Source organism: Podarcis melisellensis, assembly GCF_964234715.1.
Source record: "Podarcis melisellensis genome assembly, chromosome: 8".
Classification (NCBI taxonomy): domain Eukaryota; kingdom Metazoa; phylum Chordata; class Lepidosauria; order Squamata; family Lacertidae; genus Podarcis; species Podarcis melisellensis.
Genome location: NC_138540.1, coordinates 18,459,825 through 18,474,745, shown reverse-complemented (window position 1 = coordinate 18,474,745; position 14,921 = coordinate 18,459,825). Strand labels below are relative to the sequence as shown.

Genomic DNA, 14,921 nt, shown 5'->3' with positions numbered 1-14,921 from the left:
AGAGAAGCGACGTCGCTGTATTTCAAAATGTTAATACGTACACAGAGAAAGAGCCATCAAAAGGAGTGATGCTCTTTCAGATGCTAGCGTGCGCATAACCAAGGAGCAATCGACGGAGTAACGCTTGGCTTTCAAGGACATCGGTGCTTGAAGAGTTCAGAAAAAACCAACCAACCTGAAGTTCAAGGTTCATGGTTAATACGATGCAGAGGATGGTGCACATGCCGAAACCAAGGAGCAGCAGGAACTTTCGCCCCATTGAGTCAATGTAAAATATCTAGAGAATGTAACAGCATTGGAAAGAAAGCATGTGAAAAAGGAAGGACGCAGCACTCAGTCTCAGCTTAACCAACCTTGCAGGGTTCTTAGTAAGTTTAAAATGGGGGTGAGAGAGAGGGCTCAGAAACAGACGGGTGGGTCTTTTACCACCTCACCTTGATAGAGAACAGGGAGCCAAGTGGGGCTGTGTAGTGAGAGTATGTATGAACTTTGGCTGATGCTGGAAGCTGGACATACAGAAGAACATACTGCTCTATACTAGCCTTGGTGATCTCCCCGGGCAAGATCTGTTGGAGTGTCAATGCTGTGAGCCCCTCCCTCCAAGGCTCAGGCCAGGTAGGGCCAGGAAAGGCTGAAAGCCTGGAGAGCTGCTGCCGGTCAGTGTGGACAATACAGAGTTAGATGCACCAAGGGTCTGACTTGGAATAAGGTGCCTTCCTGTATTCCTAAGTGCTGGCACAAAACTGCTGCTAAAGTTTGCAGCACAGGAACATCCTTTGGAGCAGACTGAGCTTTGAGACTTTAAGGGGCAGAAAAAAAAGGTGAAAGTAAGGCAGGCTTACCCCGACAAAGACTGCAATGATGATGGCAACGCTTGACGTTACACGGATGTATGGGACATTATTTAGGTCAGTTCCTGTAGACAGGTAGATTCTCTCTGTATAAAAGTATACCTGAAATGAGACCAAAACAACTGAGACTTTTAGCTTACTGGGCGATGGTCCCGTGGCTGACTCAGGGTTTGGAGGCACTGTCTACAAAATGAAGCATAAGATCTTTTCTCTCCAACTCCAAACTAGGGATTGGAAAATTGGTCCATTTTTGTTTCTTTTCCAGCCTTAAATCCAGCTCTTCACATTTCTTCTGCACAGACAAGAACTGTTTGCAGTTGCCAACATACATAGGCAGGCAACCCTCTGAATCTCTGACTATATGGGAATCAAAGGTCACTGCGGTCGTGCCCACAAGGGGCGGGTGTACCTACCAGTACCCCTTGTGGTGCCTGTGAACGCTCTTGGTAAATATACTCTCAAAAATCTACAGTCTGATTGAGATTGTTTGCTTTTTGTGCTCATAAAAATACCCCTGTTCCCACAGTGGCCACCCAGATGCCTACAGGAAACCGGCAAGCCAAGCACAAGCATCAAAGAGCTTCTGTCTCGGAGAGAGTTGCTGATGTAGGTGCCTTCCTCCCCGCCTCTGTTGGTGGGGCAGCAGTTGTAACAGCATCCGCACACCATCTGGGGGGTGATGCCCCCTTTTCTGTTCTTTTGGATGTGGCAGCCATTTTGTTTCATGTCTCCTCCCCGCCCAGCAGCCATTTTGTGACTGGTGCCCACGGCACTCCCTCAACATTCCAAACATGGCCACTGGGCCCCCAAAAGGCTGACAGAGCTTGGATGCAAAACAAGCTCCGCCTATACTGTTTGTGACCCTAAATGCGGCGCTGCCTGTGCCATGAATTTGCCCAATCCTCTTTTAAAGCCACCCGAGGTGGTGGCCATCGCGGCCTCCTGTGTGGGGCCATAGTTCCATAGTTTATCTATGAAGAAGTCCTTGTTTCTCTCCGCCCTGAATCTTCCAAAGCTCAGCTTCATTGGAAGTGCCCTGGAACGCCAACTCTCAACACCCGCAGCCATTGGCCGTCCTTGCTGGGGTTGATGGGAGTTGTAGTCCAGCCACACCTGGACGGCCAAAGGTCCCACTTCCCCTCCCTTGTTCTAACCGCTTGTGGATATTGCCTTCCTTACTGCGTTGACTCCAGAGAGCTGTTGGCCACACATCAAGATAATGACTGAGAGGACTTGCCACCGCAGGCTTGGGAAGCACAGCAGCTTAAGTGAGTTCATGCTCTTCTCCGTCTTCTCAGCCATCTTCTCCTGCTGCAGCTCTTCTATCTCCTCCTGCACGTCCTCATTTTGTCTCAGCTTCTGCAAGGCTGGAAAGAAGCAGCAATGGAAAAAGCCTTTGAATAGCGGGGGACAGAGGCTGGTGGGGAGAGTTTCTTGCAGTACCAAACACAAGAGGTGTAGTGGGGGGGGGGGAAGACCAGTTACAAATTCTGCAGCGGGTTCCCGGTCTCCAGCATCCCAGAGACACCCAGCCAGCTTTTTTGGCCACTGAGAAGATGTTCCACCTCACCCGTTGTGATGCTTGGAGCCAATCTGAGTGAAGACAGGTGAGTCGGCCACTGAGGCCTGGCTCCTAGGGTCACTCTGGAGAAAGACACCAAGGAGGAGCTGTTCTGCATGCGCCAAAGCTAAGCGTTTGGGAGCACTGCAAACATAAGCTGCCTCCGTTTCAAGAGAATGGTGTTCTAGTTCTATTACCTGTCAATCGATCAATCGATTGATGGGTGTTCTGCTACATTCAATGGAGTTCACGGAAAACACTGTGGGAATGTTAAAGATAGTAGGGAAGGATATATTGAATAAGTATTATCCTTCCTTCACTCCGGCTAGTGAAGTGATGTAGCAGAGCAAATTCCCCTCAATATAGCTGGAAGCTAGTTTGTAGATTCATTTGAATCTCTTAGTTTATTCCCGCTTAAAAGAATAAAGACACAAGAGTCTTTCTGAGTAAAGTAACAAAAAGTTTACTCACATTTCAGTTCACAATTTGATCCCAGAAAGGCAGGCTTTACTTAGTGGTTACACAACAAACTGCGAGTTCATCTCATATGAAGACTGAACTCATGTGCTGCTGGTTGAGAGCTTACTTTTGAGTGATAGCTGATCCACGGCCATTTGATGTACCTTTGGGGATTATTAATTTGCTGGTGAAGATCCATCATTGAAACAGTTCATTATCCTGGAAGAACTGTTCTGTCTGGTGCTGTGCTTGGAGCACCCTATTGTGACATTTGGAGCACCCATCACCTCACGTTTGTAGTGTTGTGCCCGTAGCACCACCGTGCTCCAACTCACTTCCAACTATATTTTGGATAGGATATTGACTGTGGAAAGGCATTCTGCCTCTATTTCAGTCATCCTTGACAGTGACTTACCAATCCTACCACTCCTGGTTATGGAACATTTATCCGATTCTTATTAGTTTGTGACTCCATGCACATATTATATGTCTTCTGTTTATAGTGTTATAAAAAATATTGTCAGTATGTTATTAGCCAACATGTTGCTTGTTGTTGTTCAGAGCTGGCTGAGTGACAGTAGACAGCAAAAATTACTGTATTTTTCTGTGTATAAGACAGGTTTCTTCCCTAAAAAATAATGTCCAAAATTTGGGGGCATCTTATACACGGATAGATCTTTCCCATTTTCTTAAATCAGAGTCCCCCAAAATAGGGGGGCGTCTTATACATGGGGCGTCTTATAAACAGAAAAATACGGTACATTAATAAGAGAACAAAATGGCTGCAGGAGAGCAGCAGGGCAGCAAGAGAGCAGCAAGCAAGAGAGCAAGTGCAGCAAGTAATTAAGACTGAGAAAATAGCTGCATGACTCGGCTCTTTTATGGAGTCATCTGGAGCCACGCCCATCTCCCAGATCACATGCAGGGGGAGGATGCTCCAGAGCAGTGGAACAGGAAGTTACACTGGATGTCCCCTGCCTGTGCCCACTCTAGGAAAACAAGGAATGTTGCATTTGACTGCACCAATGGATTACATCCCTCAAACACAACTGAGGTCACCTCCAAAGAGGAAACTGGAGCCCTCCATAAGAGGGGAGCCACCACTGAAAAGGCTCGCCGGGAAGGGTTAGGTGAGATCCCTGCCTGAAACCCCAGAGAGCTGCTGCCAGTCCGTGTAAGCAATACTGAGCTAGATGGACCAATGGTATGATTCAGTATAATGATTTCAGCTGTTCTCTCTCTCTGAGAACCAAGAATGACAGATTTGGAGTGTTGCCTAAGAGGCCATCCAGACTCACCCCACCAAACATACAACGCCATGTTTCATCCAGAAAAAGCACTAGGCGCTATCAGTTGTATTCTCAGATTGTCTTCTCAGGTAAACACTAATAAGACTTTCAATGTTATTATCCCTCACCCTCCAATATGTAAGTGGTTCATGTATGTGGTTACCTAGCATGGCCTTTTCTTCATCATTTTTCTGAATCAGTAGATACCTGGGGCTTTCGGTGAAGGAAGGAACGACAATGGTCTGAAATAATGCCAGTATTCCAGGGACACTTGTCAGTATTGGCCAATCTGCGCAAGAAGGAGCAATTAATTTTATTTATTACATTCACACCCCAGCTTTCCTCCAAGGAGTTCAAGGTGGTGTACGTGCTTCTCTTCCTCCCCATCTTATCCTCACAACAACCCTGTGAGGGAGGTTAGGCTGAGAGACTGGGAATGGCCCAAGGTCTGAGCTGGGATTTGAACCCTGGCCTCCAAGGTCCTAGCCCGACACTCTAACTACCATGCCACCCTGGCTCTTGAAAGGTATCAACTCAGATGGCACATCAGAATTGCCCAACGCTAAGGGAGGGAATCAATGGCCTTCCTGGGTCAGTGGGCACCTTTGGGGAAGTGCCATTGGTGCTAGCCATTGGCTGTCATGAGGGAAAGTGTGGCATGACACAAAATGGCTGCCATGGGGGTATAATACAAAATGGCTGCCGTGGGGATGTGGGGAAATGGCTGTTGTGGGGGCATGGCATTATGGTGGCCACATTTAAAAGAAAAAAAAGAAAAGAGACATAACCATGGGTGTGCCCCACATCAACAGGCAGGGGTGGGCACTATATCAGCTATCGCTATGCTTGCTCATAGAGAGAAGGTTTCTGTACAGTGGTACCTTGGTTCTCAAATGCCTTGGTACTCAAACAACCTAAAACCCAAACACTGCAAACCCAGAAGTAAGTGTTCCAGTTTGCGAACTTTTTTCAGAAGCCAAACGTGCTCTGTTTTGAGTGTTACGCTGATTTGAGTGCCACACTTCCATTTTGAGTGGTACGCTGAGGTCTGTTTGTTTTTGCTATTTATTTTGCGTTTTTGCGGCTCTTTTTTTGTTTTTGTAAATGTGTGGAACCCAGTTCAGCTACTGATTGATTGTGTGCCTGCAGTACATTGTTTATTACTTTCATTTTATGGATCAATGGTCTCGTTAGATAGTAAAATCCATGTTAAATTGATGTTTTAGGGGTTGTTTTTAAAAGTCTGGAATGGATCAATTCGTTTTGCATTACTTTCTATGGGAAAGCTCACCTTGGTTTTGGAACGCTTTGGTTTTGGAACGCACTTCCGGAATAGATTAAGTTTGAGAACCAAGCTACCACTGTACTTCTCCTCTGTTCAGAACTGGTGGGTCGCTGGCTGTCCAATCCTGGGATCCAAGTGGGCACATGTAAGACTTTTTGTGGGCACCATAGGTGGTACTGGTGGGGGTTCACGGGTGCTTGTGAGCACCACATGGAACTGGAGGGGTCGTGGAACTGTCTCCCTCAGAAGGTGGCGAGCTCTTCTTCATTGGGAGCTGAGTCATTTGTTGGAGACTCTTTCCAGCATTGCAGCATGTTGGACTAAATGACCCCTGGCAATACCTTCCATCTCTACAATTCTACCATGACCTTTGGGCTAAGAGGTGCTCTTCTCTGATTTACCTTCTTCGTTCCCCAGCATTTCAGGAAAAGAGAGTATCTGAGCCAGGAGGACACCTACAGCTAGAAAGAAGTGAGGCAGCATGCCAATGGCTCCCCTCATGTTCAGTGGGGAGATCTCTATGAGGTACAATGGGACCACGATGGAGAAGATGCCTGGTTAGGGGATAAATCAAGGCATTATTCACAGTAGGCATGTGACAGCCATAGAAGCATACAAACATCTCCCACTTACCCAACCAGTCATTGTGTTCTGCAAGAGAGGGCATCCTGCAGATGCCATCCTACCAGGAGGTCCATTCCACATGATGGCCAGAATCATGCCTTTAGTTTGGCGGCACGTAACCTCTGGAACTCCCTCCCACTGCGTATCAGGCAGGCACCTTCTCTATTGCCTTTTTGGCACCTGCTATTTCAGCAGCTGGCATCTGTCTTGGATCCAAATCTGGCCGATGTGTGTGCTGTTACTCTTTCTAAACGGTCTTTAAAAAAAATATTTATAATTGCTATCATTATTGTTAGCTACATCCCTGCTGGTGGGCCAGGTTTGGCCCATGGGCTGGAGGCTCCCCAAAGCAGTGTATACCTGAAGGAGTGTCTCCACTCTCATTGTTCAGCCCGGACACTGAGATCCAGCGCCGAGGGCCTTCTGGCGGTTCCCTCATTGCGAGAAGTGAAGTTACAGGGAACCAGACAGAGGGCCTTCTCGGTAGTGGCGCCCACCCTGTGGAACACCCTCCCTTCAGATGTGAAGGAAATAAGCAGCTATCCTATCTTTAAAAGACATCTGAAGGCAGCCCTGTTCAGGGAATTTTTAAATATTTAACGCTGTATTGTTTTTAACACTTGATTGGGAGCCGCCCAAAGTGGCTGGGGAAACTCAGCCAGATGGGCGGGGTATAAATAATAAATAATAAATTATTATTATTATTATTGTTGTTGTTGTTGTTGTTGAGGTGGTGGGGGGGGGGGAGGTTCTTCTTTTGATATGTGCACAGGACGTCTTTGAATTGCAACCACCGGTTCCTTCCCAACTCAGATTTTTCTCTGTCCTCTCCCCCATGCTTTTCAACATTTACATGCAGCCACTGGGAGAGATCATCAGGAGGTTTGGGCTGGGTGTTCATCAGTATGCAGATGATACCCAGCTCTACCTTTCTTTTAAATCAGAACCAGTGAAGGGGGTGAAGGTCCTGTGTGAGTGTCTGGAAGCGGTTGGAGGATGGATGGCAGCTAACAGATTGAGGTTGAATCCTGACAAGACAGAAGTACTGTTTTGGGGGGACAGGAGGCGGGCAGGTGTGGAGGATTCCCTGGTCCTGAATGGGGTAACTGTGCCCCTGAAGGACCAGGTGCGCAGCCTGGGAGTCATTTTGGACTCACAGCTGTCCATGAAGGCACAGGTCAAATCTGTATCCAGGGCAGCTGTTTACCAGCTCCATCTGGTACGTGGGCTGAGACCCTATCTGCCTGCAGACTGTCTCGCCAGAGTGGTACATGCTCTGGTTATCTCCCGCTTGGACTACTGCAATGCGCTCTACGTGGGGCTACCTTTGAAGGTGACCCGGAAACTACAACTAATCCAGAATGTGGCAGCTAGACTGGTTACTGGGAGCGGCCGCCGAGACCATATAACACCGGTCTTGAAAGACCTACATTGGCTCCCAGTACGTTTCCGAGCACAATTCAAAGTGTTGGTGCTGACCTTTAAAGCCCTAAACGGCCTCGGTCCAGTATATCTGAAGGAGCGTCTCCTCCCCCATCGTTCTGCCCGGACACTGAGGTCCTGCTTCGAGGGCCTTCTGGCGGTTCCCTCACTGCGAGAGGCCAAGTTACAGGGAACCAGGCAGAGGGCCTTCTCGGTAGTGGCGCCCGCCCTGTGGAACGCCCTCCCATCAGATGTCAAAGCGATAAACATCTACCTGACATTCAGAAGACATCTGAAGGCAGTCCTGTTCAGGGAAGTTTATAATATGTGACATTTTAGTGTATCTTTCATCTTTGTTGGAAGCCGCCCAGAGTGGCTGGAGAAACCCAGCCAGATGGGCGGGGTACAAATAAATTATTATTATTATTATTATTATTATTATTATTATTACCCTTACTAAATCCAGGAAGTAGCCCAACTCACCTATGGTTATTCCAACGATGAAGCGTGAAACCATTGTGAACAGGAAGGCTTGCACCACAGTGGCGCAAACCATAAACATAGAGGACACCATGGAGCAGAAGCAATTGATCAGCAAGGCACCTTTCCTGGAAAGAGTGGGGAAAGGAAGGGAATGACTGGGCCAATGAACATGTGGAATGATTGGAAGAGTTCCCCGCATCCTTTGGGGGAAGCAAGATCTGCCAGGAGGAGCAGTTTGGGAGGTCATGCGTCTCAGCGGGCTGATTTCTGGCTTTGCTGACGTTAAATCTCTAATCCCGGCTCAGTCAAAGATACACCTACGTAACTTGTTCATCCCAGAAGAATCATCCAAGGACATGGTGGGTGCAGGACCAGAGAGGAGAGGGGAATTAGTGGGATCATAAAGCCGTATAACCTGGCAACCCGGCTACTTATTTTCAAGACTTATTTAATTCTGATCATATGTTTAGCTTAATTTTATACCAAAAGGGATCCCAGGGAGGCTTAGTAAAACCAAAGCAAGGCGGCCAGTCCCTATCTGCAGGCTTACAATCTAAAAAGACCCCTCTCACAACAACAACAAAAGTCACGGAAGGAAAAGGGATATGGAGGGAATAGGAAAATCAAAATAAAAACTTGGGCACTTTCTAAACAGTAGTTCCTGTAATCCAAATAATCCTGGGAATGGTAGCTTGTTAAGGGTGCCAGGAAGTGTAGCTCTGTGAAAGGTACACTGCAGTCTTCGGGTTTCTGTGGGGAAAGCCTTGTGCTTCGAATACATGGTATGTACGCAGCCCTATTAGCATGGAGAAAGTCCACAGAATGAGGGAAACCATTAAGCAGAGGCTGGTACTTCCTTCCTTTTCTTTGATGCGGTGTCTGAGCCACACCAGCCATCTCAATGGCAATACAGTACGTCTTTTGTAAGATTCCTTGCATTTCCGCTTAAAATCTAAGGGCAGTCATTGGCTGAGTTTTGCTCAGAGATGACCCACTGAAATCAGGGGGGGGGGGTGCTCACTCAGTCTGGCTCATTCATTTGAATGGGTCTGCTCTGAGTAAAAGCTTTGTCGAATGCCACCCAAATGATGGCATTACTTCAGCTGGCTGAAAATCTTTTGTTAAAATGTGGGATGCCTTTTTACAGGGTGAACCTCCTCAGCCAGAAGTTAAATCGAGCCTCGGCTGGGGAGACAGGGCTCAGCAGAAGCCCCACTCCCCTGCCCACCTGCCCCACGTCCAAAGTTAGGACTGGAAGTTCACTAATCACCAAGTCATCTAAATATACCTTCCATATTCATCCACCATGACTCCTGCGATGAGTGCTCCAGTAAGGCCTCCAATAGGGAACAAACTGATGGCAAGGCCTAGCATGAAGAGCAGATACTGCTGCTCTCCTGGATTCTTCGCAGTATTACCCATGTCTTCCATGAGCTAAGAGAGGAAATCATATCATGGGCAGGGTTAGTGTATCCACAACACATCCTAATCAGAAGGAACTGGCACCCTTGCAGGTGCCACATAATACTCATATGTAGAACTTCTCTCTATTAGAGTGGTAGCATTTGCACTTTGGAAGTCCCTGCCTCTTGATATCAAGCAGGCGCCTTCACTGTATTCTTTTCGGCGACTGCTAAAAACGTTTTCTTTTGAGAAAGCCCAATGGTTGCTCAGAAGGGAATGTGAGCCTTGGGCTGAAGAAAGATCCTCCACACCTGTTTTAAAGTCTCACTAGACACTTTCGAGTTTTTGCTGCAAGAGACCAAGGCTCCATCGTCACCAAATGATTTCATTTGTTAAGGATGCTGAGAGTTGTTAGGAGACCCCTATGGCACTATGCTGAGTAAAACTTGGTGGGAAGCCTATCTCATTTTAACTAATATATATGCATTTATCTGCACTAATAATATACACATTTTATTTTTTGTATACACTAGCTGAAACACTGCACCACAAAATTATGAGAAGTGTGAATTTTGAAGGGTGTTCCAGTTGGCAACTTGTTTTGGAAAGTGTATTCTAGGTAGTTGTGCCCTTAAAACACAAACTATTTAAAATTTCTATCCACCCCTAGATGCAACCTGAAAATATCTCTGATGACTTTAGCTGTGATTCCTGGATCACAAGGGGTTCAACTAGATGACCACTGGGGGTCTCTTCCTACTCTACTATTCCATGATTTGCTAACTCCCAGAAGCTTAGTCAGAAGCCCCTGTCGTAAGAAACCGCCTATGCCGCAGGGTCCTCTTACCAGCACTGGGGAATAGACTACCCAGAGGATGTAACCATATTGGATAGATCCCAAGCTGGTGACCAGCACTGTTCGGAGAAGCGAATATGTCACCTCCTACAGGAAATCAAAGCAGCAGATAAGAGCAGCTGTCAGGCAAAGCGTTCATCAATGCATAAGGTAAAGGTAAAGGGACCCCTGACCATTAGGTCCAGTTGTGACCGACTCTGGGGTTGCGACGCTCAGCTCGTTTTATTGGCCGAGGGAGCCGGCGTACAGCTTCCGGGTCATGTGACCAGCATGACTAAGCTGCTTCTGGCGAACAAGAGCAGTGCACGGAAATGCTGTTTAGCTTCCCGCCGGAGTGGTACCTATTTATCTACTTGCACTTTGACATGCTTTCGAACTGCTAGGTTGGCAGGAGCAGGGACCGAGCAACGGGAGCTCACCCCGTCACGGGGATTCGAACTGCCAACCTTCTGATCGGCAAGCCCTAGGCTCTGTGGTTTAACCCACAGCACCACCCGTGTCCCCATCAATGCATAGGACATAGTTAATGAAAGACAAATGGCTTGGATCTTAAGACAGTGTGGGCAGAGTTCTGCTCACAGGAGGAGTGTTTATGGTGCAAGGTGATATAACCTGTGGCCCTCCAGGTATTGCTGGACTCCATTTCCCATCAGCCCCAAGCCAGCAAGTCAGGGCTAGTGGGAGCTGCGGTTCAGTAGTATCTAGAAGGCCCACAGTTCCCCCTATTGCTGCACCAAAGGCTTCTGGGAGCCGGCAGCATCGTTTAGAAAAGGACGTAGCAGGACCTGAGTGCAACAGCAGAACGCTCCCCAGTAGTCTGGTTGTGTGATGTCACTTGTTTGATGTGGGAGGGTTGAATTTTAAAAATGGCCTCTTAGGTCAAATTGGACGGTTAGAGCATGGTGGGGATAATGCCAAGGCTGCAAGTTCAATCCCCATGTGGGACAGCTGGATATTCCTGCATTGCAGGGAGTTGGCCATGTCCAAACTCACCCATTTGCGGACTACGGGCTTTGGTTCCGGCACTGCCTTGCTATCAATGCTTCTTCCGGTAGTTTTCATAATTGAGTCTCAGCTGTGGGGGAAAGAAGAGGGACATTTTGTCAGGCGGTTATTATCTCTTGCAACTTCTTTAAGAACATAAGAATAGCTAAACCTGGCATAGGCAAACTCCGGCCCTCCAGATGTTTTTGAGACTACAATTCCCATCATCCCTGACCACTGGTCCTGTTAGCTAGGGATGATGGGAATTGTAGTTCCAAGACATCTGGAGGGCCGGAGTTTGCCTATGCTTGACTAAATGGTCCATGGACAGCTCCTCCTGACAGCCTGTTTACTGGGCATCCCTCCTGATTTGTTTTTGCAGGGGTTTGATTATGGCTATGTACACACCACGCATTTAAACCCTATGGCTTCCGCCAAAGGATAATGGGAACTATAGTTTGCCCCTTTCTGACCTACAGTTCCCCAAACCCTTTTCAAGCTACAGTCCCCTTTAAATGTATGCCAATCACCAGTCTTTGCTGAGAGTTCACTTTGATTTATCGATTTTTTTTATTGCATTTATATACCACTTTTCTCCTATATATATTTGTGTGTGTGTGTGTGTGTGTATCATTTTCCATTTCCCATCAAACAAAAAATATATTGTTTTACATCAAATTGCAAAACTCCATTTCTGCCTCCCTCCTCCCTTTCTGCGGTTTCTTATATTTATAGTATCTTTATAGCAACTCCCTGTTTAAGCCTAATTATTAGTTTACCCATATATTGGAAATTAGATTTATCACACTGCACATCTTTACGTTAAACCTGCTAATGATTGTATCTGTTTGCAATAGTTTATAAAATATTCAATGAACAATTTCCACACTAAATCAAATACTTCGTTGTATTGATTTCTTATTCTTCCGGTGAGTTTTGCCATTTCTACATATTCCAATAATTTTTTGTTTCCATTCTTCTTTGGTTGGGACATTGTCTTCTTTCCATCTTTGGACAAATATCATACGAGCAGCTGTGGTCACATATATAAACAAGTTTTTATATTGTTTAGGTATCTCTAATCTCTAAAAGAGAAAGTTACCTTAAACATTTTTTTCAGCTCATTGTATATCATTTCCCAGTAGACTTTTCCTTCTTACAAGTCAACCACATATGGAAAAAGGTACCTTCTTTTTCTTTGCACTTCCAGCAAATATTTGATTCAGATTTATTCCTTTTTTCTATCCACTGCCCAGTGTATCATAGAAGATTTCACTTGCTCATCTTTTGTTCGCTTATCTTATACGTTTCTGAAATTACCTTAATATTACTATCTAGCAGGTCTTTCTCCAATTGGAATGATTGGTCCCCAAAACCTAATTTTTTATCTGTTTTAAACAATTCATTTAGTTGATAATATTGCAACCAGTTTATTAACATGGCAATTCTTCAAACTTTTTAAACTTAATTTCACTACCCTCCTCACTTATTATTTTTTAAATAAGTTATCCAGTCTACATCCCACCTTTATCTCCAAGAAGCTCAAAGTGACATACCGTATTTTTTGCTCTATAAGACTCACTTTTTCCCTCCTAAAAAGTAGGGGGAAACGTGTGTGCGTCTTATGGAGCGAATGCAGGCTGTGCAGCTATCCCAGAAGCCAGAACAGCAAGAAAGATTGCTGCTTTCACTGCACAGCGATCCCTCTTGCTGTTCTGGCTTCTGAGATTCAGAATTTTTTTCCTCTTGTTTTCCTCCTCCAAAAACTAGGTGCGCCTTGTGGTCTGGTGCGTCTTATAGAGCGAAAAATACGGTATATGTTTCTCCACCTCCTCATGACAGCCCTGGGAGGCAGGTTAGGCTGAGAGGACAGTGACCAGCCCAAGGTCACCTAGTGAGCTTCATAGCCGAGTAGGCATTTGAATCCTGGCCATCTGGGCCTTAGTCTGACACTCTAACCACTATACCACATTGTTCGCAGGGTGATTATATGATGGTGAGCTCAGCACTCAGCCTGATTTGCTTGTCAGGCATTCCTTCCTTCTACACTTTTCTAGGCATTTCCACATCATTTTCCAAGCTGCAAAAAGTCTGTTCCTTTTTTCTTTTCAAAAATGTGTTTATTGCACTGGGGTGATATTGCCTTTTAATCCACTTCAATTGCACAAACCTAAATTTCTCCTGTGTGCTGGAAACCCTCCTGCAAAATGCATTTACTTACGTACTTACTTAATAGCGGTGTTTATAGCCCACTTTTCACTGAATATTTTCAGTCCCAGGGTGGGAAACAAAAAAAGTCTAAAAAGCTAGAGGCCTGTGACTTGTCTCCTGAATGTTTAAAGAAATCACGAACACAGAGAGGCAGACTTCTGGGAGCTGGGAGCACCACCCAGACAAGGAGGCTTCCTGCTCAGTCTCTGCATGAGTGCCTGTTCTGGCTTTTTAATACAACTGATTAAGGCAGGGATAGGGAGCCTGTGGGCTCCATCTGTTCTTGGACTTCAACTCCCATCAGGCCCAGCCACCATGGCCAACAGGAAGCAGGGGTGGGAGTTGTGGTCCAACCACACCTGGGGGGGGGGGGAGGGACAAGTTTCCTACTCCCAGATTTAAACCAAGTCAGAAACGATGGAGGGAAAACCGAAGCAGTTGTCCTCCAAGGTAATCCATTGGGTCAACAGTCCCAGAAGTGGGTAGCGGTGAAGTCTGTCTGTAGGGAGCCAACCCACCCCCTCAAGGCACCATAGCTGTCAACTTTCAAATTTGAAAATAAGGGATCAGCAGCCTTGAAAATAAGGGATCAGCAGCCTCACCTGTCCCGGGGACAGTCTACGGGATATCTAACAATCCGAGATAGCAGCGGGAAACGGCGCTGGAATAAAGGAATTTCCCGCCAAAAAAGGGAAGGTTGACAGCTATGCAAGGCACACAAACTTACCGCAGCTTTCTGTTCTTGGAAGTAGAGGGGTGAAATCAGCCCCGCCCTGTTTTCTCTTGAAAGAAAGACATCAAAGGGCAGGCAGGATTGCAAGAGCCAATCAGAGGAAGGATGCTGAAAGATTCCATTTGGGGGAGCTGTTGGCAGTTGGAAGGCCAGGTGATTGGATTAGGTATACCAGGATCCCATCGTGGCTGAGCAGCTGAGCAGTGAGCATGCCAGGCGGCCTTAACTCAACCACATGCAAGATCGTTATTATTGGGTTGTCGCTAGCCCTACTCAGAGTAGACCCATCGAAAGAGCCAGCATGGCATAGTGGTTGGGAAGTTGGAGTAGGACATAGGTGACCAGGGTTTGGATCCCCCGCTCTTGACCTTGGACCAGCCTAATCTACCTCACAGGGTTGTTGTGGGGATTAAATCGGTTTCTGATTTTTAAAGCCCTCACAAAGATTCATCAGGGGTTTGGGGCAAATTTCCCCTGACAGACACATTTTTTGTAGGCAGTTCTCCCGGATGCAGTCACAGGACATCTCAAAACATTGCAAACAAGAAGCTAAGAGCCCCTAATACAGAAATGCTCAGTAGTCTGCTGATTGAGGCAAGATAATGATGATGCATGGCCCAATTCTGGAAAAATTAAAATCTTCCAGCTACAGTAGATTGGGTGGGTGGGAACTGGGAAATTATTTAAATGACAAAGCTTACTGTTGTGTGCCCCTCAGTCCTGTAAGGATTTGGTAAGGCCGGCGCAACCATGAGGCAA

General features: G+C 46.4%; 1 protein-coding gene across 1 annotated transcript in view; it reads right to left on the bottom strand.

Moving 5' to 3' along the window:
- The window catches only part of LOC309375840 (uncharacterized protein), a 69,769-nt gene that overhangs the window by 4,938 nt on the left and 49,910 nt on the right, over positions 1-14,921 (bottom strand). The window contains exons 28-36 of the mRNA XM_081921758.1: positions 11,228-11,305; positions 10,226-10,321; positions 9,263-9,408; positions 7,975-8,099; positions 5,847-5,999; positions 4,324-4,449; positions 2,031-2,218; positions 843-953; positions 176-277 (exon numbers count right to left, since the gene is read on the bottom strand). Coding sequence (XP_081777884.1) covers positions 176-277; positions 843-953; positions 2,031-2,218; positions 4,324-4,449; positions 5,847-5,999; positions 7,975-8,099; positions 9,263-9,408; positions 10,226-10,321; positions 11,228-11,305 — 1,125 coding nt within the window. The remainder of the gene's footprint in view (positions 1-175; positions 278-842; positions 954-2,030; positions 2,219-4,323; positions 4,450-5,846; positions 6,000-7,974; positions 8,100-9,262; positions 9,409-10,225; positions 10,322-11,227; positions 11,306-14,921) is intronic.